The 24,894-nt window shown below is 48.4% G+C and overlaps 1 protein-coding gene across 3 annotated transcripts in view; it reads left to right on the forward strand.

Moving 5' to 3' along the window:
- MTMR4 (myotubularin related protein 4) overlaps positions 1-24,894 on the forward strand; it is a 314,547-nt gene that overhangs the window by 134,276 nt on the left and 155,377 nt on the right. For all 3 annotated transcript variants that reach the window (XM_030222077.1, XM_030222079.1, XM_030222076.1), the window contains 2 exons: positions 13,647-13,743; positions 21,333-21,446. In XM_030222077.1, the coding sequence (XP_030077937.1) occupies positions 13,647-13,743; positions 21,333-21,446 (211 nt within the window). The remainder of the gene's footprint in view (positions 1-13,646; positions 13,744-21,332; positions 21,447-24,894) is intronic.

Raw genomic sequence — 24,894 nt, forward strand, 5'->3', positions numbered from 1 at the left:
TTCGAAGCCCATCCGGGCCCAGGGTCTTGAACAGAGCGCCTCTGGCTATTACTAAGGCCACCTCCTCTTCCTGTATCGGTCTATTTAGTTTCTCCGAATCCGCCTGCGTCAATAACGGTAGATCTAGATTACCCAGATACATCTGTTCCGGTATCCCCTGCTCCTGAGGCCTGTCATATAACTGACTATAGTACTTGTGAAAGACCCCACAGATATCTTCATCTGTCCGTACTGCCCTGCCCTGTTCATCTTTCAGCTGGAGAACCCTCCCCCCCTCGGGCTTCACCAGTCTAGCCAATAATCGACCCATTTTATTTCCGTGTTGATATAATTTATATTTATAATGAACTTGGGATTTAGATGCTCTCTGATGCAACAGTACATTTAGTTCCACCTGCAGCTCCAGTAGCCGCATCCTATGAGCTTCACTGTGTGTCTGACCAAATTGCCTTCTAGCCTTGCAGATTTGTGAGCTTAGGTTCAAGGTCTCCCTGTTTCTCGCCCTCTTCACATAATGCGTATAGCTGATTAATTTCCCCGCGTAACACCGCTTTTGCAGCATCCCAGTATAAAATCGGGTCTTCTACATGGTCCCTATTCTGGGAGACATAGTCGCGCTAGCACTCCATTATTTTCTTTTTAAATATTATATCCTTATAAAGCTCAATGGGGAACCTCCAAAAGTAGCTGTTTCTAGACTTAGTGCTTATTTTCCAGTCCATGAACACCCATGCATGGTCCAAGATCGTATATGATCCGATTTCTACTGTTGAGAATTATCAAACACTCCTTTTGAAATAAGTATATAGTCAATCCTTGTATGCGTGGAATGTGCCCGTGATAAATGTGTGTAGTCTCTTTCTGTAGGGTGCAACAGCCGCCAAACGTCCACTAGACCCCAAGCGCCTCAATCCCCTATTTGACTCCCCAATGTCTCATCGTGCTCCTTGTGAGCTATCTATTTGTGGATCCCACACCGTATTGAAGTTCCCTCCCACTATTAAATGGGCCCCTGAATGACCAAGTAGGTGGTTTGCCACAGTAGTGTAAAACTTTTTATCATATTGATTTGGTGCATATATGTTGCAAAGTAGAATTTTTTGTCCTTGTAATTCTAACTTTACTAAACAAAACCTGCCTTCCGGATCAATGAATATAGGCTGGACGGTCGCTGCCACCACCTTGCGAACTAGTACTGCCACTCCTCCTTTCCTACCCAGGGCTGCTGCGGCCACACAGTCTCCTACCCACCAATTTTTGAGTTTAGCACGTTCTACTTGGTTAAGATGTGTCTCCTGTAATAAAGCAATATCTATTTTATTTCTCTGCAGTTGTTGTAATATTTTAGTTCTTTTTACCGGGGAATTAATACCCCCGACATTCCAGGATACCAACTTTACCATTGGCTGAGCAATCCAAAAGTGTTACATGTCAAAGCTCTCTGCAATCTATTTCCTGAGAGGCGTCCCAGCCAGCGCCTCCCCGGATTAATCTTCCCCCTGTCTCCTGCTTTTTTCCCCCAGATCCTTTCCACCTCTTCTTGTATCGTCCCTTTAGACATACTGTATTAGGTAATAACATTTCCACAGCCTTTCCCCATCGAAACTCTCCCCTTCCCTCCCGTTCCCCTCCTTCCCATCCCCCTCCCAACCCTGTATCCCCCGTACCATTGTTCCCAATATGGGAACCATCACGTCTTGACGCCCCCCCCCCCCATCCTTTCCCCTCATTCCCCTTGCTCGTTATTTCAAAGTCTCCCTCCCGTATTATATATCTGTGTTCCTTACCATTACCAACCATTGTCAACTAAACTACACCTGAACAAAACATATCTAACAGACTCCCTCTCCTTTATAGTAACGGTTTTACTTAGTCTGTGGTCACATCTCAGCCTGTGACGTTTGGTTCCCCCGAACACAATTAGGGTCCTTTTTGCTGAGTCCCATCTGAGACTTATTCACCTCTCATCTCTCCCGACAATCTCCACTTCAGTAGAAATGTAGTTCTCCGAGGACAAGCAGGCTGCTTGTTCTCACTGATGGGTGACGTCCACGGCAGCCCCTCCAATCGGAATCTTCACTAGCAAAAGCCTTTGCTAGCCCTCGTGCGCCGATGCGCACCGCGCATGCGCGGCTGTCTTCCCGCCCGAAACAGGCTCGTGCCGGCCAGTCTTCTTTTGTCCGCGCTTGGTACGCTCGTGTTACGCCGTTCGCGCACCTTAAGTTGACCTCGCGCGTCTCTTTTGACTTTTCGCTACAGAAAAAAAAAAAAAGGATTTCGGAAGAAGACCTTTTCTGTCTTTTTCCCTTTCCTCTATTTTCAGTTTTTTTTCGTCTTCGGGGTAGGCCCTTTTGAGGCCTCGGGTCGAATTTTTTCTCCCCCTCTTTTTGGTGCCTTACGCAATCACGAGTTTTGATCTCGCCGGCGTGATTTTTCCGCCCATGTCATCGAAGTCTCCCAGCGGCTTCAAGAAGTGCACCCAGTGCGCCCGGGTAATCTCGCTCACTGACAGGCATTCGTCGTGTCTTCAGTGTCTGGGGGCTGGGCACCGCCCGCAGGCCTGTAGTCTGTGCACCCTTTTACAAAAGCGGACTCAGGTAGCGAGATTGGCCCAGTTGAACGTTTTGTTCTCGAGCTCTTCGTCGGCATCGGCACCGGGAGTATCGAGTGCATTGACGTTGACAGCGTCCAGACCTCCGTCCTCGGCCGCGACTGCATCGAGTGCATCGACCCTCTGCATCGGGGCTGAGACATCGGAAGTCGGCGTCGGTGGTACCAGGACCTCCACTTCTGCTGATGTCGTCGGACGGTGGTGCTTCGACTGGAGTGCAGGTGAGGGCTGTCCATTCCCCTGCTGGTGGCGGTGAGCCTTCGGGTGGGTCTCCCCCTACCCTGAGGGCTCCTGCGGTACAGCCCCCCCGAGACCGACCTTCTTTGGCCTCGGCCCCGACGGCTGAATTCTACGTCCTCCTCGTCTGTGCCGGGAAGCTCCGGTGACATGCTTCGTTCCAAAAAGTCGAAGAAGCATCGACACCGGTCCCCTTCCCGTATCGGCACCGAGAGCTCTGGGTCGCCGAGGGAGTTGGCACCCAGTAGGCATCGGCACCGAGAGGACCGCTCACCCTCTGTTCAAAAGGTGTCGATGCGCTCCACTATGGACAGCCCGGAACAGCCTCCACGCCCGGAACAGACTCTGACATCGACACCTGCATCGGCTTCCACGTCTTTCTCCACAGCCGCTCTGCACGAGAGTCTCCGAGCCGTTCTCCCAGAGATCCTGGGAGAGCTGTTGCGCCCTTCCCCTCCGGTACCGGGGGTGCTTGCGCCACCGGTACCATCGAGTGAGGCGCCAGCTGGCCCCTTGCCCGGGGTGAGGTCTCCGACATCGATGCCGCGTGCGGTACCGACTGCGGTCACCTCCCAGGAAGGCTCCCCGACGACGTCGGCGGAGGGAGCTTCGCCGGTGCGGACGCGGGAGTCTACCTCTCGATGCTCACACCGTGGCCGTGGTTCCATGGAGTCGAGCCGGGCTCGGCTTCAGACACAGGTCCGTGAACTTGTGTCTGATACCGATGGTGAGAAGAGGAGGAGGACATCAGATATTTCTCTGACGAGGAGTCTGAGGGCCTTCCTTCTGATCCCACTCCCTCCCCTGAAAGGCAGCTTTCTCCTCCCGAGAGTCTGTCTTTTGCGGCCTTTGTCCGGGAGATGTCTACGGCCATCCCCTTCCCGGTGGTTGTGGAGCCCAGGGCTGAAATGTTTGAGCTCCTGGACTATCCTTCTCCACGTAAGGAAGCATCCACAGTACCCATGCATCATGTCCTCAAAAAGACATTGCTGGCGAACTGGACCAAGCCATTAAGTAATCCCCACATTCCCAAGAAGATTGAGTCCCAGTACCGGATCCATGGGGACCCAGAGCTGATGCGCACTCAGTTGCCTCACGACTGGAGTTGTGGATTTGGCCCTAAAGAAGGCTAAGAGTTCTAGGGAGCATGCTTCGGCGCCGCCGGGCAAGGACTCTAGAACCTTAGACTCCTTTGGGAGGAAGGCCTACCATTCTTCTATGCTCGTGGCCAAAATCCAGTCCTACCAGCTCTACACGAGCATACATATGCGGAATAATATGTGGCAGCTGGCGGGCTTGGTGGATAAGCTCCCTCCTGAGCAAGCCAAGCCATTTCAGGAGGTGGTCAGGCAGCTGAAGGTGTGCAGAAAATTCCTGGCCAGAGGGGTGTACGACACCTTTGATGTTGCGTCCAGGGCCGCTGCTCAAGGTGTGGTGATGCGCAGGCTCTCATGGCTGCGTGCCTCCGACCTGGAGAATAGGATCCAGCAGCGGATTGCGGACTCGCCTTGCCGTGCGGATAATATTTTTGGAGAGAAGGTCGAACAGGTGGTAGAGCAGCTCCACCAGCGGGATACCGCTTTTGACAAGTTCTCCCGCCGGCAGCCTTCAGCCTCTACTACAGGTAGACGTTTTTCTGGGGGAAGGAAGACTGTTCCCTACTCTTCTGGTAAGCGTAGGTACAATCCTCCTTCTCGACAGCCTGCGGCCCAGGCTAAGCCCCAGCGCGCTCGCTGTCGTCAGCAGCGTGCGCCTCAGCAAGGCCCCTCGGCTCCCCAGTAAAAGCAAGGGACGAGCTTTTGACTGGCTCCAGCAGAGCATAGCCGACATCCAAGTGTCACTGCCGGGCGACCTGCCGGTCGGAGGGACATTGAAAGTTTTTCACCAAAGGTGGCCTCTCATAACCTCTGATCAGTGGGTTCTTCAAATAGTCCGGCAAGGATACACCCTCAATTTGGCCTCCAAACCTCCAAATTATCCACCGGGAGCTCAGTCTTACAGCTTCCAACACAAGCAGGTACTTGCAGAGGAACTCTCCGCCCTTCTCAGCGCCAATGCGGTCGAGCCCGTGCCATCCGGGCAGGAAGGGCTGGGATTCTATTCCAGGTACTTCCTTGTGGAAAAGAAAACAGGGGGGATGCGTCCCATCCTAGACCTAAGGGCACTGAACAAATATCTGGTCAAGGAAAAGTTCAGGATGCTTTCCTTGGGCACCCTTCTGCCAATGATTCAGAAAAACGATTGGCCTATGTTCCCTGGATTTAAAGGACGCATACACTCACATCCCGATACTGCCAGCTCACAGACAGTATCTCAGATTCCGCCTGGGCGCACGGCACTTTCAGTATTGTGTGCTGCCCTTTGGGCTCGCCTCGGCCCCACGAGTGTTTACAAAGTGCCTCGTGGTGGTAGCGGCGTATCTACGCAAGCTGGGAATGCACGTGTTCCCATATCTCGACGATTGGCTGGTCAAGAACACCTCGGAGGCGGGAGCCCTCCGGTCTATGCAGTGTACTATTCAACTCCTGGAGCTGCTGGGGTTTGTGATAAATTACCCAAAGTCCCATCTCCAGCCAACCCAGTCTCTGGAATTCATAGGAGCTCTGCTGAATACCCAGACGGCTCGGGCCTTCCTTCCCGAAGCGAGGGCCAACAACCTCCTGTCCCTGGCTTCGCAGACCAGAGCGTCTCAGCAGGTCACAGCTCGGCAGATGTTGAGACTTCTGGGTCATATGGCCTCCACGGTCCATGTGACTCCCATGGCTCATCTTCACATGAGATCTGCTCAATGGACCCTAGCTTCCCCGTTGTTTCAAGCCACTGGGAATCTAGAAGATGTCATCTGTCTCTCCACCTGTTGCCGCACTTCACTGCTCTGGTGGACCATTTGGACCAATTTGACCCTGGGACGTCCATTTCAAATTCCGCAGCCCACGAAAGTGCTGACGACGGATGCATCTCGCCTGAGGTGGGGAGCTCATGTCGATGGGCTTCACACCCAGGGTCTGTGGTCCCTCCAGGAAAAAGATCTGCAGATCAACCTCCTGGAGCTCCGAGCGATCTGGAACGCACTGAAGGCTTTCAGAGATCGGCTGTCCTGCCAAATTGTTCAAATTCGGACAGACAATCAGGTTGCAATGTATTACACCAACAAGCAGGGGGGCACCGGATCTCGTCCCCTGTGTCAGGAAGCCGTCGGGATGTGGCGTTGGGCTTGCCAGTTCGGCATGCTCCTCCAAGCCACATACCTGGCAGGTGTAAACAACAGTCTGGCCGACAGACTGAGCAGAGTCATGCAACCGCACGAGTGGTTGCTCCATTCCAGAGTGGTACGCAAGATCTTCCGAGAGTGGGGCACCCCCTCGGTGGACCTTTTCGCCTCTCAGGCCAACCACAAGCTGCCTCTGTTCTGTTCCAGACTACAGGCACACGGCAGACTAGCGTCGGCTGCCTTTCTCCTCCATTGGGGGACCGGCCTCCTGTATGCTTATCCTCCCATACCTTTGGTGGGGAAGACCTTACTGAAGCTCAAGCAAGACCGCGGCACCATGATTCTGATAGCGCCCTTTTGGCCCCGTCAGATCTGGTTCCCTCTTCTTCTGGAGTTGTCCTCCGAAGAACCGTGGAGATTGGAGTGTTTTCCGACTCTCATTTCGCAGAACGACGGAGCGTTGCTGCACCCCAACCTTCAGTCCCTGGCTCTCACGGCCTGGATGTTGAGGGCGTAGACTTCACTGCGTTGGGTCTGTCTGAGGGTGTATCCCGTGTCTTGCTTGCCTCTAGGAAGGATTCCACTAAAAAGAGTTACTTTTTTAAGTGGAGGAGGTTTGTCGTTTGGTGTGAGAGCAAGGCCCTAGAACCTCGTTCTTGCCCTGCACAGAACCTGCTTGAATACCTTCTGCACTTATCAGAGTCTGGCCTTAAGACCAACTCAGTAAGGAATCACCTCAGTGCGATTAGTGCTTACCATTATCGTGTGGAAGGTAAAACCATCTCTGGAGAGCCTTTAGTCGTTCGATTCATGAGAGGCTTGCTTTTGTCAAAGCTCCCTATCAAGCCTCCTACAGTGTCATGGGATCTCAACGTCGTCCTCACCCAGCTGATGAAACCTCCTTTTGAGCCACTGAATACCTGCCATCTGAAGTACTTGACCTGGAAGGTCATTTTCTTGGTGGCAGTTACTTCAGCTCGTAGGGTCAGTGAGCTTCAAGCCCTGGTAGCTCATGCTCCATATACCAAATTTCATCACAACAGAGTAGTGCTCCGCACCCACCCAAAGTTCCTGCCGAAGGTGGTGTCGGAGTTCCATCTTAACCAGTCAATTGTCTTGCCAACATTCTTTCCCAGACCGCATACCCGCCCTGCTGAACGTCAGTTGCACACATTGGACTGCAAGAGAGCATTGGCCTTCTATTTGGAGCGGACACAACCCCACAGACAGTCCGCCCAATTGTTTATTTCTTTCGACCCTAACAGGCTAGGGTTCGCTGTCGGGAAACGCACCATCTCCAATTGGCTAGCAGATTGCATTTCCTTCACTTACGCCCAGGCTGGGCTGACTCTTGAGGGTCATGTCACGGCTCATAGTGTCAGAGCCATGGCAGCGTCGGTGGCCCACTTGAAGTCATCCACTATTGAAGAGATTTGCAAAGCTGCGACGTGGTCATCTGTCCACACATTCACATCACATTACTGCCTCAAGCAGGATACCCGACGCGACAGTCGGTTCGGGCAGTCGGTGCTGCAGAATCTGTTTGGGGTGTAAATCCAACTCCACCCTCCAGGACCCGAATTTATTCTGGTCAGGCTGCACTCTCAGTTAGTTGTTCTTCGTAGGTCAATTTTCTGTTGTACCCTCGCCGTTGCGAGGTTCAATTGACTTGGGTTCTTGTTTTGAGTGAGCCTGAGAGCTAGGGATACCCCAGTCGTGAGAACAAGCAGCCTGCTTGTCCTCGGAGAAAGTGAATGATACATACCTGTAGCAGGTGTTCTCCGAGGACAGCAGGCTGATTGTTCTCACCTACCCTCCCTCCTCCCCTTTGGAGTTGCGTTTCATCATTTTTGCTTGTCATTCAACTGGCGGGAACGGTCACGCACGGGCGGGAAGACGGCCGCGCATGCGTGGTGGGCGTGCCCTGCGTGCGGACCGCCCGCGAAGCTTCTTCTGGTTGGTGGGGGCTGCCGCGGACGTCACCCAGTCGTGAGAACAATCAGCCTGCTGTCCTCGGAGAACACCTGCTACAGGTATGTATCATTCACTTTATCTAGTTCTTCCAATTGTGTCGGGGGTCTATAGACAACACCCACGTGGACCAAGGTTCTATCCTCTCTTTTTAAGGTGATCCATATCGCTTCTTCCTTTCCCCAGTTCCCTGTCATTTCAGTCGCTGGGATATCATTTCTCACATACAGAGCTACTCCTCCACCTATACGTCCCTCTCTATCCTTCCTAAAAAGATTATAGCCTGTTATGTTTACATCCCATTCATGGGAACCATTGAGCTATGTCTCTGTGACTGCAACTATGTCCAAGTCAGCCTCCAAAATCAGGGCTTGAAGGTCATGCATTTTATTGCTTAGACTGCGAGCATTTGTGGTCATTGCTTTCCATGTACATTTCCTAGTATGTGTTTTGGTTTTAGTGATTTGTGAGGGTGTTTTCTCTTTGGGTACCTTCTCATATTTTTGTTCCCCCTTCCTTGCTTTTTCTTTTTTTTCCGCTTCACTTTTATTTTCAGGAACATCACAGTGCTGTAGTGGAGCAAAAGAATTTTGTAGTGGTAACACTTGTGCGGGCGGATGCTTCTGTGTCACATGATGAAGTCTGCTTGAGCCTACTGTGAACCATCTGTTCTTATGTGGTTTTATTCTTTGAGGCAGTGGTGAGAAGTTATGATTGTGCACAGTCCTATAAGTTGCTTTAATTGCATCTAATTCTTGCATTACTGTACAGAGCTCTTGTTTTAAAGTAGATAGCTGAAGACAGATAGGACAAGCTTTAAGTCTCCAGATGATTGGCCTTGAAACTAAAGCATCACAATTATTGCAGAGAATAAAAGTCATCCTGATTGGTTGAAATGGGTATGAACAGGTGTACTATGTTGGAGTAACAGCCTGCAAGACTGCCTGTGTATGATTGAGTAAAGTTAATGAGGTTTGGTTTGTCTATAAATGAGTGGCAAACCCTGGGGTGGGAGGGTGGGATTATAAGTCCCAAAGTGTCAGCTAAATGCTGTTGTTATCAAGGGAATGCTCTAGTTGAATGGACCCAAATGCTCCAGTCTGAGCAAGAATTTTCACTTGATTTAACTTTTAAAACTGCCCTAGATATTGCTAACTTTCCTTTTCACTAAGTCTAAATATTCCCAATAATTATAGCAGTTCCTCTCTATCAGAGTTTGGCAGGAACAGAAAGAAAGCCAGAAAGAAAGAGAGAGATGTTTCACAGTGCTAATTAAAATTATTAAGCAATAAGCATTAAAATTTAAAGAGATTATCAGGTAGCTCACCTAAAAAACCAGCTAGTTGAGAAGTTTGGGGATTTAGAGGTCAGAATTAAACCTTTCCTTTGCAGGAGTTTTTGGTTCAGTTCCAGCACCTGCAAAGTTAGAAATAAGTGGTATTCCTTATGTTTGAGGCCAACCCTGCCTCCAGCTGTGGGGGTGCTTATCTCCCAAAGTGTCAGCTAAATGCTGCTGTTATCAAGGGAATGCTCTAGTTGAATGGGACCCTTAGCTCTCACACTTTCTGGGAATCCTACCAGGCGCAGGTGCATCTTTTGTTGCACATTCTTTTGCATATTCTCGACCTCCACCATTCTGTCCTCTACCACACTGGTTCTGGTTTGAAATGCTACACATTCCCGTGTCAGATCTTCTATACGGGTATGTAGCTGCTCCAGTTTTGTACCAATTGGTGTCAATCTTCGCTCCAGCATCTTCTCCAGTACCGCCGACATTTCCAACGTTATTTTGGCCACCCACGTTGATGAAACTGACGAGCCCGCAGAGCTCGGCGAAGCCGCCATCTTGGTTTCTGGCGGCTTACTGCGGAGCTTCTCTTTTTGTCCTGATTTCATCGCCATCACCTCAGTTTCCTTTGGTATTCCGTGCCCATTGTATGCCGCCTCCGTTCTGCTTGCACTGCCCGCTATTTTTGGGACCAAAACTTGGCCTGATTCTCGAGGGGCTAGGATCGGGGCTGGAGAGTCAATCACCTACGACTACTCTCCCACATGGCGTCACGTGATCACTCTGTCCTAGTCCTTTAAAAAGGGGTGTGGGGTTGTGATTATCTTACCACGAGATCTGCTGGTTTCTGAACACCCAGCTATCCTAAGGTTCTTTGTAATCAAGATAAATCAGAGTAGAGAGCAATCATCTTTTTTTTTTTCCTGTCCACCCTCCTTAAATTCTAGTGCATGGAATACAATTTATCATACTTTAGCAGATACTGTTATGTGATTAATCTTGTGCTTGGTGATTTCAATATACATGTGGGTGATCTTCACCATCCTAGAACACAATATTTTAAAAATCTTTATTAGAATGAGGGGGGGGGGGGGGGATGGAAATGAAAAAGGTTTGATGACCAGACCTGTACTTGGTTCTTTTATTGCTGTATTTACAGTTTCTGTATGCTCTGCAGACTGCTTGTTTTATATTTACAGATGGTCATCAAAAATTATTGAAACAAAAATCTCTATTAGCTACTTTTTCACCACTTTTATTTAGTACATTTGTCAAACCAGATGTTCAACAAGTGAATCCTCATTGAACATATGAGAAGAACCCCATTCTTTCCCACTCTTCCCCATAGCCCCACCCTCCTTTTCACCTTTGCCAAGCCTCTAGCCCCAGGAGTTCTCAACCTAGTCCTCGAGACACACCAAGAGGGGCATAATCGAAAGGGACACCCAAGTTTTGTTGAGGACGTCCTTGCAAAACGTCCCGATGGAGTGGTGGGGAAACCCGTATTATCAAAACAAGATGGATGTCATTATTTTATAGACCTCTATCATATCTCCCCTCAGCCATCTTTTCTGAAGTCGTCCCCATCCCCTTTATCATTTCCATCGCCCTTCTCTGCACCTTTTCTAATTTCACTATATCTTTTTTGAGATGCGGTGACCAGAATTGAACACAATATTCGAGGTGCGGTCGCACCATAGAGCGATACAAAGGCATTATAACGTCCTCATTTTTGTTTTCCATTCCTTTCCTAATAATACCTAACATTTTATTTGCTTTGTTAAGTGCCGCAGCACACTGAGGAAAAGGTTTCAACGTATCATCAACAGCAACACCTAGATCCCTTTCTTGGTCTGTGACTCCTAACGTGGAACCTTGTATGACGTAGCTATAATTTGGGTTCCTCTTTCCCACATGCATCACTTTGCACTTGCTCACATTAAACGACTCTGCCATTTAGACGCCCAGTCTCCCAGTCTCTTAATGTCCTCTTGTAATTTTTCACAATCCTCCCGCGATTTAACGACTTTGAATAACTTTGTGTCATCAGCAAATTTAATTACCTCACTAGTCACTCCCATCTCTAGGTCATTTATAAATATGTTAAAAATCAGCGGTCCCAGCACAGACCCCTGGGGAACCCCACTAACTACTTTTCTCCATCGAGAATACTGACCATTTAACCCTACTATCTGTAGGTAGAAGTCTGGGATTGTTCATTGATTGTTAGCTAGATTCATTGAAGAAACAATTGTGTATCTGCTATTTCTGGTGAATTGTTCTTGCACTTCACTGCAACAAAAGTTTGTTAAAAAAAAAATTGCTTTGATAATGTGTGTCGGTCTCATCTCACCTAATCTGCTGGGTTCTCTTAGCATAGGCCTGTTCACAAGTGGGATTCACCAATCCAAATGGTAACATGGAAAATGATGGTTTATTGAGACTACTAGTAAAAAAGGCCCGTTTCCGACACAAATGAAACGGGCGCTAGCAAGCTTTTCCTCGGAGTGTGTATGTTTGTGAGAGTGACTGTGTGTGAGAGAGAGAGTGAATGTGCGAGTGTGTGTGAGAGAGAGAGTGAGTCTGGGTGCTTGTGTGTCTGTGAGAGAGAGAGTGTGTGTGTGAGAATGAGAGTGTGTGCAAGTGCGTATGTGAGACACAGTGTGAGAGAGAGAGTGTGTGTGAGACACAGACTCTCTGTGAGACTGAGTGTATGAGACCAAGAGAGTGTGTGAGTGACTGTGTGACACATAGAGAGTGAATGTGATACAGTGAGAGACAGTGTGTGAGAGAGAGAAAGACATTGACTGTGAGAGAGAGTGTGTGTGTGACAAGAGATACCTCCCCCCCCCCCCCCCCCCTCTCTGGTGTCAGGTCCTCCCTCCCTCCCTCCCTCCCTCCCTCCCTCTCTCTGGTGTCAGGCCCCCCACCTCTCTCTCTGGTGTTTGAGCGTTACTGTGCAGGACGCTGAGCTCTGGCTGTGCTTCAAGGAACTGACCAATCCTATTTAATAGAATGCACCTCCAACATTTTGAAGCCGAGAAACCTTGTGTGGTTGGTCACTTCTGCTTGTGACGAACCCGGAAGTACTTGATGTCAATTCAGGAGATGGATACAGAGAGCAGGAATGCCTCAGCCATGCAGTCAGCTTCAGAATGTTGGAGGTACCTTTTATTATATAGGATATGGCCTATTCAGTCTTCCCATCTATACCACTACTACTAATCAATTCTCACAATCTTAAGTTTTTGTACCTGGTGCAATGGAGGTTTAAGTGATATGCCCAAGGTCACAAGGATCTGCAGTGGGAATTTGACCCAGGTCACCAGGATTAAAGCCCTCTGCAGTAACCATTAGGCTACTCCTTCACTGCAACTATTGATCTGTACTGTTCCCGCATCTCCCTAGAGATTCCCTGTGCCTGTTCCATGCTTTCTTGAATTCAGATACAGTCCTCCTTACTTGGCGACCTTCCATACATCCACTTCCCCTTCTGTAAAGAAGTATTTCCTTAGATTATTCATCACTTTCATTCTGTGGTAGTGTAGTGAATGACAGGTAAAGAACAGTTGGTCTGTTCCGTCAAACTAGTTGAGATTCTTCCTGTTTGGTTTTCTACCACTATAATGTTTCATGTTTAAATTAGTACCAGCTCCCCTCATATGTTTTACCAGATCTCTGTTCTTCTGCAGTCATCACCCTCCACGTCCTTTTTTCCTTTTTTTTTTTTTTTTTTAAACAGTGCTGTCCTCTTGTATTGAAACCAAGGTTTCTCCATCCAGGGCCGGGGGGGGGGGGGGGGGGCAGGGGGGACAAAATTCTCTGGTTCCGGGCCTCCAAGGGGGGCCAGGTGCCGGGATCAGGCCACCGGCGCTGCAGTCCCCAGACTCACCTTCCTGCCCTCTGCTCCGTCCGCCACGTGGCCCCCTGCATTAAAATTGGTTTGGAAAGGCAGATCGCCTCGCTCCCTTTGGGCCCTCCCTGTGTCCCACCCTCGCGGAAACCGGAAGTTACATCAGATGAGGGTGGGACACAGTGAGGGAAGGCCCGAAGGGAGGCGATCTCTGCCTTTCCAAACGGAGCTCAGCTGAGGCACTGCCGATTTTAATGCAGAGGGCCCGGTGGCGGACAGAGCCAAGGGCAGACAGGTGAGACCGGGGACTGCAGCAACAGCGGCGTCAGAGGGGGGGGCGAGGTCGTCGAGGAGGGGGCGGCCTTACCCCGGGCCCAGCTTAGGTTCTCGGCGGCCCTGTCTCCATCTGCTGTAGTGGCCGTCTTAATGTTTCTGCTCCTTGATTCGTATGTAATGGTCTCTTACACTTTTCCAGGAGACCACGTGAAGTTCCGTTTTGAGATGGAATTGGTGAGAATGGGATTTGACCTGCAGAATGCCTGGAGGGCGTCTGATATCAATAGCAGTTACAAGTGAGTAAATGCTTTCTTTACTGCTCTGTGGAACCGTGTGGTACTGCTATATAACAGATTATTATTATTATTATTTATTGCATTTGTATCCCACATTATCCCACCTATTTGCAGGCTCAATGTGGCTTACATTGTTTTGTAAACATTGTCATTACAGGATAGCAGATACATTTAGTGTTGTGTAGAAATTAAGTGAGGGAATAGAGAAGAAGGAAGGGGGTGAGTAGGGTAATTATAGGAGGTGGGTTATCTTAACTGAGTGGGTTGGTGAGGTGGACTAGTGTGGCTATCGGTTCTCATTGTAGGCCTTGTTGAAGAGATAAGTCTTCAGAGATTTGCGGAAAACAGTTGTTTCGTCAATTGTTCTCAGGTCTGTAGACATATAAGCCCAAGGTTGGAGTTAGAGGGGGGAGTGAAAAGTCAGTACTGTGCAAGTTTAAGGGACGTGTGGGGAGGAAATGAGAAATGTCTTAGTGTGGAAGTGTTAGGGTTGGGGGTGATAAGAAAAGAGCAATAGCTTTGGGGAAAAAGGGAAAAATAAGCAAGGAATGTGAAACCAGGGTGTTTTGTACAAAAGAGGGGTTTGTGTTTTTCATTCTCACATTTGGTGCATCAGACAGTGCCTGGATTTTCAGAGCAGTGCCACCAAATTTAGTGGAAAGCCAGTGGAGCCATTGTGTCTTCCTAGTCACTATTTAATTTAAATCTTCTTTTATTAATTAAACAGGTACAACATTTTGGTTCAAAACAACCAGGTAGAACTTGGAACAATTTTCGATATAACAATGCACCTTATCATTTCAGCAAAGTTTTATACAAAACAGTTCTTCTTTTTCCTCCCCTCCCTCCCCCCCAAAATCCACCCCCCCCCCCAAGAAAAGAAAAGTGAAAAAAAAAAACAACTTTTTAATATATATATATATATATTTCTTGACATCCTTCATAATCTATTTAACACAAAACTGCGTGCCCTCGGTGATAGCGATTGGATATAACCGTCCCATATGTCTAAGAATTTTTTCCTTCTCTTTGGGGAGGACCCCACCACCCTACGCTCCTGCTGCAGCAACTCATACAACTTGTTTCTCCAATGCCAGTAGTCTCGTGGTTCAGCCTGCATCCAATTATTCATAATAAGCTTCTTCGCAATTATACTGGCCTTTCGGACAAACTGCTGGGCCCCCTTGTGTGTCAATTTCAGGCTTTCATAATTGTCTAGCAATATCGCCAGGGGAGAAAACTGTATCTTATGTTTTACCACCTGTTCCAAGTAGTGAGCTATTTGCTTCCAAAAGGATTTAATCTTATAGCATTCCCAAAGGGAGTGGAACAACGTCACCTCCCCCTGCCTACAGTTAGAACACAGCGGGTCTGGGACACCTCCAATTTTAAACACCTGGGGCTTAGACATGTACGCCCTATATAAAATTCTGTATTGACATTCCCGTAATGTGGCGTTTCTTGTTAGGGAGGGTATGCGGGCCGCCAATTTCCTAAGATCAATTTGCTGGTTGGGCTGTTGTAAATCATGATTCCACCTCCGGCAAATATGCCCCACATCTTTCCCCCCCCCCCCCTATCTTTCAAAGGGCCTTCTGCAGGCCTGAAACCGACAGCCTATCTCCCGGAATTGATCCAAAGAATTCCCTGATCCTCCGTCCATTCCCAGCTCCCAGTTTACTCTGATCTAAAGAGCGGACATAGTGAGCCAACTGACCATATGCAAAGGTGTGGCTAGTGTTTATACCCACCCCCAGAGCCCCCAAACTCAGCAGTTGTCCCTGAGAACTAAGAACATGCTCTAACTGTGTGATCCCCAGCTCTGCCCATCTCTTGAATACTTTTGATTCAGATCCTGGTGTGAATTGAGGATTACCCTGTAGTGGTAGCAGGTCTGTGGTGTCTGCTGCTACTCCCCAGTGTCGAACTAAGTCCCTCCAAATACCCTTAAGTGGTTCAAGCAATACACTACTTCCCTTGCAAGCCGGGACTGCTCCCCGTGGGCACTGTATCAAATAGTATAAATGGTATGGTTTGAAGTATTCCTGTTCCATCCCCCTGTGCGTGTAATCTTCTCTATCCAATAACCAATCTCCCAAGTGTCTCAGCAAGCAGGCTTGGTTATAACGACGAAAGTCTGGCAACCCCATCCCCTCTGTAACCCATGAACCCATCAGTATATGCAGTGGGAGTTTAGGTTTTGCATCTCTCCATACAAATCTACACACACATGCATAAATCTGTCATAGGTCTTTACCCTTTAACCTCAAAGGGAGTCCTTGAAATGTATAGAGCCACCGGGGAAACGCCACCATCCGAAATAATTGTATCCTCCCATGCATTGTCAAAGGAAGTGCCTTCCATCGTCCCAATCTTCCCTTCATAGCCTCCAGCAAACTAGTGATATTGAGACAATGTAGTGCAGAGGTCTTGGATCTCTTTCAGGGAGAGAAAACTAACAACTTATAGCAGCAGCTTCAGAGAGCATTTTCCATCTCACAGATAGGCTGCAGAGAATACCTTCTCCTGCTTTAGACTTAATCCCGCCCACCCTACCCCTCTACCCACCCACCCCTAGAGTGACATGTCTTATATAACCTCCCTATCAACCCACTCATTACTTTACCTCACCCATTTCTATTCTTCTATCACCTTCTCCCACTACTCCAACCAGAGTTACACCTAATCACACTGACCACCCTTCAACATCTTCAGTCCTTCTGTGACTGTTCTCTTGTGCTTGACTGCTTAAATATTTTAAATTTAAATGCTTTACTTTTTGTCTATTAGATTGTAAAGGGACTGTCTTTCTTCTGTGTTTGTACAGCGCTGCGTACACTTTGTAGCGCTCTAGAAATGTTAAATAGTAGTAGTAGTAGAGGTCTGCATAGATATTCGCACTCCCAAATAATGAAGCGACTCAGAGGCCCACTTTAATGGGAACGCACCCCTCCACATCCCACGTACCTCAGCACTTCCCTTTAGCGCCTGAGATTTAGTGTAATTTATTTTAAAACCTGCAAAGTCTCCATATTCCTGGAAAAGCTCCAACAATGCCTCTAACGATCTTTTAGGCTGTGTAATATGCACTAAGATATCATCCGCAAATGCAGAAACTTTGAATGTGCTCGTCCCCCAATCTACTCCCTTCACTTCGGGGTGGGTAATTATTTCTCTAATCAGTGGGTCTAGGGCAAGGACAAACAGTGATGAAGATAGGGGACAACCCTGTCGTGTGCCTCGTCTGATCGGAAACAGTGCTGATTGCTCCCCATTCAGCCAAACATATGCCTACGGGTTCAAATAAAGCGCTCCCACCGCATCACTGAAGGCCCCTTCTATCCCCACCTTAGCCATAACCGCAAACATAAAGTTCCATACTACTCGATCGAAGGCCTTCTCTGCGTCAAAACTGACCAGCAGAGAAGGCCTTTTCTGTGCCTCCACTATCTCCAGGGAGGCGAGCAAGGTTCTAATATTACTCACCACTAACCTCCCCTTCACAAACCCTGCCTGTGGAGTTGCTACTAGATCCGGGAGTACCCTGGCTAGCCGATTTGCCAGTATCTTAGCATAAAGCTTAATATCATTGTTTAACAAAGATATGGACCTGTAGGACCCCACTTCTGTCCGCTGCTTACCTGGGTTTAATAACACTATGACCTTAGCAATATTAAGGGAGTCTGGTATTGATCCTGAATTTACCATGGTGTTAAAAAGGTTGAGCAAAGGAGGAGTCACCTGCTCCTGTAACAGTTTGTAGAAAGCAATACTATAACCATCTGGCCCCGGTGCTTTATGAGCTGGGCTCTGTTGCAATGCTAACATTAGCTCCCCCTCCACTATGGGCCCATTCAACGCTTCTTTTTGCGCTTCCGAGATTCTCGGCAACGCCTGGTTTGCCAAGTACATGTCACTATCCTGAATGACATCTGTTGGGGTCTCGTACAATGCCTTATAATATTCCCGAAAGCGCTCTAAAATCTCTCTCTCTCCCCTCATTAATTGCCCCCCCCCCAATCCTTTATTTGCAGAATCCGAGAGGGACCACCCCTCCCTCCTACTAACCTGCTCAATAGTGTCCCTGCCTTGTTCCCATACCGATAAAGCTGGTGCTTGTAGTACTATTGCGACTTTTTTGCCCTCTGATGAAGTAACTCATTCAGCTCTCTTTGGGAAGTGAATAGTGCCCTTTTCTTTTCTTCTGTAGCCGTTAGTCCAAACTCCATCCTTCTGGCTCTAATTTCCTTTTCTAGACGCAAAATTTCTTTATCCCTCATTTTCTTAGCTCTAGCTCTATAGGCTATAATCTCCCCCCTCATTACTACTTTAGCTGTTTCCCAATACAAGCCTGCTTGCTATTTATGACCATTATTGTGCTCCTCAAATTCCCTCCATTTATCTTCTAGATATATTTTAAACTGTGGGTCCCGACTTAATTCACTAGAAAATCTCCTAGTCACTATTTAAAAACAAGCAGCAAACGTCAAAACACTTGTGAATAGGGAAACTGAGGCATTTCGTAACACATCTGCTCTCTTACTACATATATTTTATTTTCTCTTCTGTATCACTTGGGGAAACAACATGAAAATTGAATAACTGAGTTCTGCGTGTGTTTGATTTAAAAGACTTCCAATTCTGTCACCAAACTGAACATTTAAATCAGTGCTTCCTTTTTGACCAGACCAGTTCAGTCCAGACTAATGGGTTATGTCCATCTACCAGTGGAAGGAGACAGAGAGCAAAGTGGTTCAAGTGAACTGTCCCCTTTAAGGGATCAGGGCAGCTGGAATGTTCAGTACGTTGTGTCTTGGCTTTCTCTTGGTGCTTTACAGCCAGCTCCTGACCCAGGTGGAATCTGGCTGTCATTCGAGCAGGGGGTGTTATTGCAGGATTTGAGCTCCTTTAAAATCCCCTCCCCCCCCCCAGTCCCCTCCCCCCTCTAAGGGCTTTTCACGAAACGCCTATCCACCTGCCTAGAGCTACTCTGTTGCCACTTAGAGGGTCTATCCCCAGCATAACTCAGGTCCGCCTGCACCTGCCACTTGTACTCTAATCTAGCACCATCTTCCCACCAACTTTGTCCCCAACCGCCTCTGGGCGAATTCCCTGCTCTCAAATTATCCCCAGTGAGTCCTAGGTTATTGGGACCACACTCCCAGAGGTTCCACAATTCCTAGAAAGCACCCACAGACCCAACGCACAAACCACCAGGATTCTTAGTCAGTCCAGACAAGCAGTGGCAATAAACTAAAAATGTTTATTGTCATGAAAAATTAGAACAATGAACAGAAAAGGTGCAATCAGCAAATAATAACAGGTAACTGAAATATGAATCAATTATAACATTATTTAAGCAGTTATTTATTATGTAAATAGTACCTTCATTACCCTACCCACCCCTGTTCCTCACTACCTCACCATCTCCCTCCTAGCTCTCAACCTTCAACACTTCCTTCCTGCCATTAGCCCATCCCCATTCCTACTAAGCTCATCCCGTGTTCGTTGCCTTCGTCGCCCTACCTCCCCCACCCTCCTCCGCACTCTCTTGCTCCTTCTACTATCCACCGGAGACATCAATCCCAATCCAGGCCCCCCCCCACACATGTCCCCGTCTTATCCATGCAAACGCTTCCGGGATGTCTCCAATCTCATCTCTGTTTCCCTCCTTCCCCCTTCTTCCCTCCCCTTCTCGTGTGCCCTGTGGAATGTTCTCCTCCTACCGCAATCTCACTGCTTCTCATCCTTTGAAGTAGGGTTACCATTCGTCCGGATTTCCCCGGACATGTCCTCTTTTTGAGGGCATGTCCGGGGCGTCCGGCGGGTTTTGGCCGCACGCACGTTTGTCCGGATTTCTGGACAAACGTGCGTGCGGGAGGGCGTGCACAGCCTGCACAGACCGGCAATAGCGCTCCCCAGTCCGTCCTCCCCACCGCTGTCGTAGAGAACGCCGCTAACGTCAAGTAGGAGCCTGCGCAGGCCTCGCGCTCCAACAGCCCACTTAGCTACAGCCTACAATGATTCCCCCAGGACCTTGGAGAAGCTGCTCCTATTGGTGGCCTTGAACATTGCGTCCAATCAGAGGAGAGGAAGGCGGGAGCTGTTGTGTGATTGGCCGGCTGCTGTAAAGTTTGTGTAGTCGTCGCGATGCTAGCGGGTCCGACTCCCGGACTTTGGACGCTTTTAGGCTGCAGCAGTGCATTCTAAAACGCTTCAGAGAGGCAGGCAGTGTGAGAGCTCCGGGGTTAGGGTGAACTGTCTGAGGGGTGTCGGTAACGTCAGTAATCAACAGCAATAAAACATAGAAACGAAAATTAAAAGACACCTTTTTGTTGCTAAAATAACACCGTTACTGCAAAGCTGCCAAGTTACCCAGTAAAGAAGTGATACTTCTTGGAGATGACGGGGGAGGGAAGGTGATGGGGGAGGAGGGGGGTGACCGGGGGAGGGGAATATGCGTCAGGGGCGGGGCGAGTGTGTGAAAGGGAGCGGGACAGGGGGCGTGAAAGGGGCGGGGCAGGGGGACGTGAAAGGGGCGGGGCAAGTGTCCTCTTTTTATGAGGACAAAAAATGGTAACCCTACTTTGAAGTTCACTCCATCTGTCTATTCTACCCGCTGCCACTCAGGGTTGCAGTCATTGACTGCCTCCCTGACAAGCCCCTCTCCTCCTATGATGAGGTGACCCTATTTAAGTTCCTGACCCACAGTTTGGAAACAACTGACGTAAATGCTGGATTATTGCATGTACAGAAAACCATGTGTGAGGGTGCAGTGAACCCTGGGGGCTGTACTTGCAAGTTTCCGCAGTAACTTTTTGTTCTGTGCATAGAGTGCCTGTAGATTGTCTTGGGACAGCTTTGTGCGAGGAGATGTTGCAAATGATTCAGGGCCCTTTGCTTTTTTTGTGTCAGTCAGAGGTGCTTCTGAGCATCTGCATGTGCCACATTATAATTGGAGTTGAGGGTGATCTTTGCCGCTGATGAGTAAGCAAAGTGACACTATCTGTAGTCAGTGAGAATTCACTGAGGCTAAAGAAGCTCTCCTTTTGCACAGCTTTACCAGCGGTGGATCTGACGATATGCTTGTATTTTAATTAACTCTTGATATTTTGGTATGTTTATTTTCTGTCAATTGTGTGAAGTTCTTTTGTTTTCTTTTGTAAACCGCTTTGAGCTCACCTATGTAAAGGTAGTATATCAAATGAAGAAATAATAATAAATACTATTATAGAGGGACACAGTGTGGTAGAGGTTAGTGCAGTGATCTGAGAACCAGGGGAACTGAGTTTAATTCCCACTACAGCTCCTTGTGACCATAGGAGTCATTTAACCCTCCATTGTTTCAGGTATTAAAAAAACAAAAGTATACTACATAAATGCGGTATATCAAATCCCTTCCCCTTTTCCTTTCTCCTTTCTTACAGGTCTACCGACCTTGTGCTCTGGTACAGTCTACAAACCCCGTCTTGCTGCCTGATACAGCCAGAGCTAGGGAAAGAAGCTGCTATGTGGCTTTGGCGCAAGTAACGAGATCTGAGGGCTGTACGTGTCTTCTGTAACCCAAATATTGCTATTCTCTTCTGCAGGCTGTGTCCCAGTTACCCTCAGAAGCTGCTGGTTCCAGTCTGGATCACAGACAAGGAGCTGGAGAATGTGGCTTCTTTCCGATCATGGAAAAGGATTCCAGTGGTTGTCTACAGGTAATAAGCACTCTCGCCGCTTTGCATTGCATTCTTGTTGTGTCCATAGGCGTTCTCCCACAAACCAGAGCCCTTTTTTCTTTAAAGTATGATATCTGTATAGGCTAAGGTATTGTAGAGTTTTGGACACTTGAATGTAGCAAAGTTTATCTCTTCACCTTGGAAATGCACTTTTGGTTTTTATATGGCACAATCTCTCTATATAAAACGCACCTCCAACGTTCTATGAAGCCTCTTTTAGCCAAAAGTGAAGGGGGTGAGATCGCATTGTGTCTGCCCCGCCCACGCGTCAAACGTGATGACGTCAAGGGCGGAGCAATGACACTCAACCAATCGCATCGCTCGGCAGCGAAGCGTCAGGGAAGGAGGCGGCGCTCTCGACGTCTAGCCTTCCCTTCGCTGTGTTCCGCCTTCTTCTGACGTCAAGGATGACGTCAAAAGAAGGCGGAACACAGCGAAGGGAAACCTAGACGTCGGGAGCGCCGCCTCCTTCCCTGACGCTTCGCTGCCGGAACCGCCACGGAGGTAAATTTTAAAAGAAGAAAAGAAAAAAAAAACGCATGCATGGATGCGAAGGGGGGGAGGAGAAGAGGGCGGGCCAGGCTGGGACATGGGAGAGAGAGGAGCATGGATGCGAGGGGGGGTCATGGAAGGGAGAGAGGGGACTTGCTGGAAAAGGATGAATGGAGGGGGCAGGGGACAGAGGAGCATGGATTGCAGGGCAGGCCTCAGGCAGAGAGGGGAAATGCTGGATAGGGATGAATGGAGGGGGCAGGTGACAGAGTAACATGGATGGCCATGGATTGGGAGGGCAGGGCTCAGGGAAAGGGGAATTGCTGGATAGGGAGGAATGAAGGGGACAGATGGGCATGGATGGATATGGATTGCAGGACAGGCCTCAGGCAGAGAGGGGAAATGCTGGAAAGGGATGAATGCAGGGGGCAGGGGACAGAGGAGCATGGATTGCAGGGCAGGCCTCAGGCAGAGAGGGGAAATGCTGGATAGGGATGAATGGAGGGGGCAGGTGACAGAGTAACATGGATGGCCATGGATTGGGACGGCAGGGCTCAGGGAAAGGGGAATTGCTGGATAGGGATGAATGGAGGGGACAGATGGGCATGGATGGATATGGATTGCAGGGCAGGCCTCAGGCAGAGAGGGGAAATGCTGGAAAGGGATGAATGGAGGGGGCAGGGGACAGAGTAACATGGATGGCCATGGATTGGGAGGGCAGGGCTCAGGGAAAGGGGAATTGCTGGATAGGGAGGAATGAAGGGGACAGATGGGCATGGATGGATATGGATTGCAGGACAGGCCTCAGGCAGAGAGGGGAAATGCTGGAAAGGGATGAATGCAGGGGACAGAGGAGCATGGATTGCAGGGCAGGCCTCAGGCAGAGAGGGGAAATGCTGGAAAGGGATGAATGCAGGGGGCAGGGGACAGAGGAGCATGGATTGCAGGGCAGGCCTCAGGCAGAGAGGGGAAATGCTGGATAGGGATGAATGGAGGGGGCAGGTGACAGAGTAACATGGATGGCCATGGATTGGGACGGCAGGGCTCAGGGAAAGGGGAATTGCTGGATAGGGATGAATGGAGGGGACAGATGGGCATGGATGGATATGGATTGCAGGGCAGGCCTCAGGCAAAGAGGGGAAATGCTGGAAAGGGATGAATGGAGGGGGCAGGGGACAGAGGAGCATGGATGGCCACACACACACACTCTCTATCACACTGTGTCTCACACTCACACCCAGACTCACTCTCTCTCACACACTCACACTTTCACTCTGACTCTCAAACAGTCACTCTCACATACACTCTCCCAAACATACACACTCCGAGGAAAACCTTGCTAGCGCCCGTTTCATTTGTGTCAGAAACGGGCCTTTTTTACTAGTGTTTTAATAATTTATGGGAAAATGACATGGTAGGGTCTACTAGAGCTCTAGCTGCTGCAGAATACCTTAACTCGACTGTAGTAGAATAAGGTAATGACCATATTTCACTCTTGAAGTCCCCTACAGTGGAGTTAAATTTAGCTTCTGGGTATAGTTTTTTTCAAGCTTTGAATGGGGAGGGGCTAGGATATCTCAGCAGTGATGCTTCTGTGTGCTGGTGATAGTGTGAGCAAGGGTTGAGTGTTGAGCCTTCACAAAACAGCCAGACCAGTTATGGAATTTAAACAAGCATTCCTTTATTTCTTAAACCAAATGTACCGAAGTATGTTTACTGCACAGGCAGGCTGTCTTGCACCTGTAAAAGTCCTCCCATGATTAGCTGCCTTTCTTTTTTTACTTGAATATTTTTTATATTTGACTTGAAAACCTTTTTGTTTAATAAAATAAGTATAATAACAAGGCAAGCAAACGGAGCGAGAAACCATAGATGTACAGTGGTTTCTTCAGTGCACCCACCCAATCCACAGACCAAACCATATACCCACCCACCTACCCCCCGCCCTAGCCCCACCCTCCCCCTATATAAAATACAAACTACAAACAGATACTCTTCCCTTTTTCAACACAAAGTACTACTCTGCCAGCACTGAAAGCACCGCCATTTCCTCTCAAATAGCAACAACCTATAGTGGTAAAATTGTAGTCAGTCTATACATATCATATCACTGGTGCAGTTTTCACACCAGAGGGTTACACTGTTTCCATTGGCCAGCTAGAACTACCCTTGTTGCCATCATTCTCAATTGGAAAAGTGTCCTCCCCATCATCTAGAGTCAATACTTTGTTCAACAAGGCTGGTTTGATCCCCTTTTCAAACATCTGAGAAAACATATCAAATGTCTGCCGCCAATAAGACAGTATGTGCCTTGATTCCCACCGACTGGGAAAGGTATCTAGGAGTCATCGTTGATGATACGTTGAAACTCTCTGCTCAGTGTGCGGTGGGCCCTTTTTCAGCTACCTCAGAGATACGTGACTGTAATATCGACTGCAGCGCTGCGTATGCCTTGTAGCGCTATAGAAATGCTAAATAGTAGTAGTAGTAGTAGTATGTTAGCAAATTATGCTTTTGGCATCTCTGATTCAGCTGTTTTTTTCAGACCAGATCAATTCTTCATACATCCCCTGAAGCAGCCCAGTTTGGCAAAACACGGCCTGTGTCGGGCTGTCTATATTTATACAAGTACCAGTATATTATTTGAAATAAACTATATTTGTCTTTTTACACGATCTGCTTTTTTAATATATTTATAAATGATTTAGAGATGGGAGTAACCAGCGAGGTAATTTAAATTTGCTGATGACACAAAGTTATTCAAAGTTGTTAGCTCGCAAGAGGATTGTGAAAAATTACAGAAGGACCTTACGAGACTGGGAGACTGGGCGGCTAAATGGCAGATGACGTTTAATGTGAACAAGTGCAAGGTGATGCATGTGGGAAAAAAGAACCAGAATTATAGCTATGTCATGCAAGGTTCCACGTTAGGAGT

The sequence above is a fragment of the Microcaecilia unicolor genome, chromosome 13 (genome assembly GCF_901765095.1).
Source record: "Microcaecilia unicolor chromosome 13, aMicUni1.1, whole genome shotgun sequence".
Taxonomy (NCBI): Eukaryota; Metazoa; Chordata; class Amphibia; order Gymnophiona; family Siphonopidae; genus Microcaecilia; species Microcaecilia unicolor.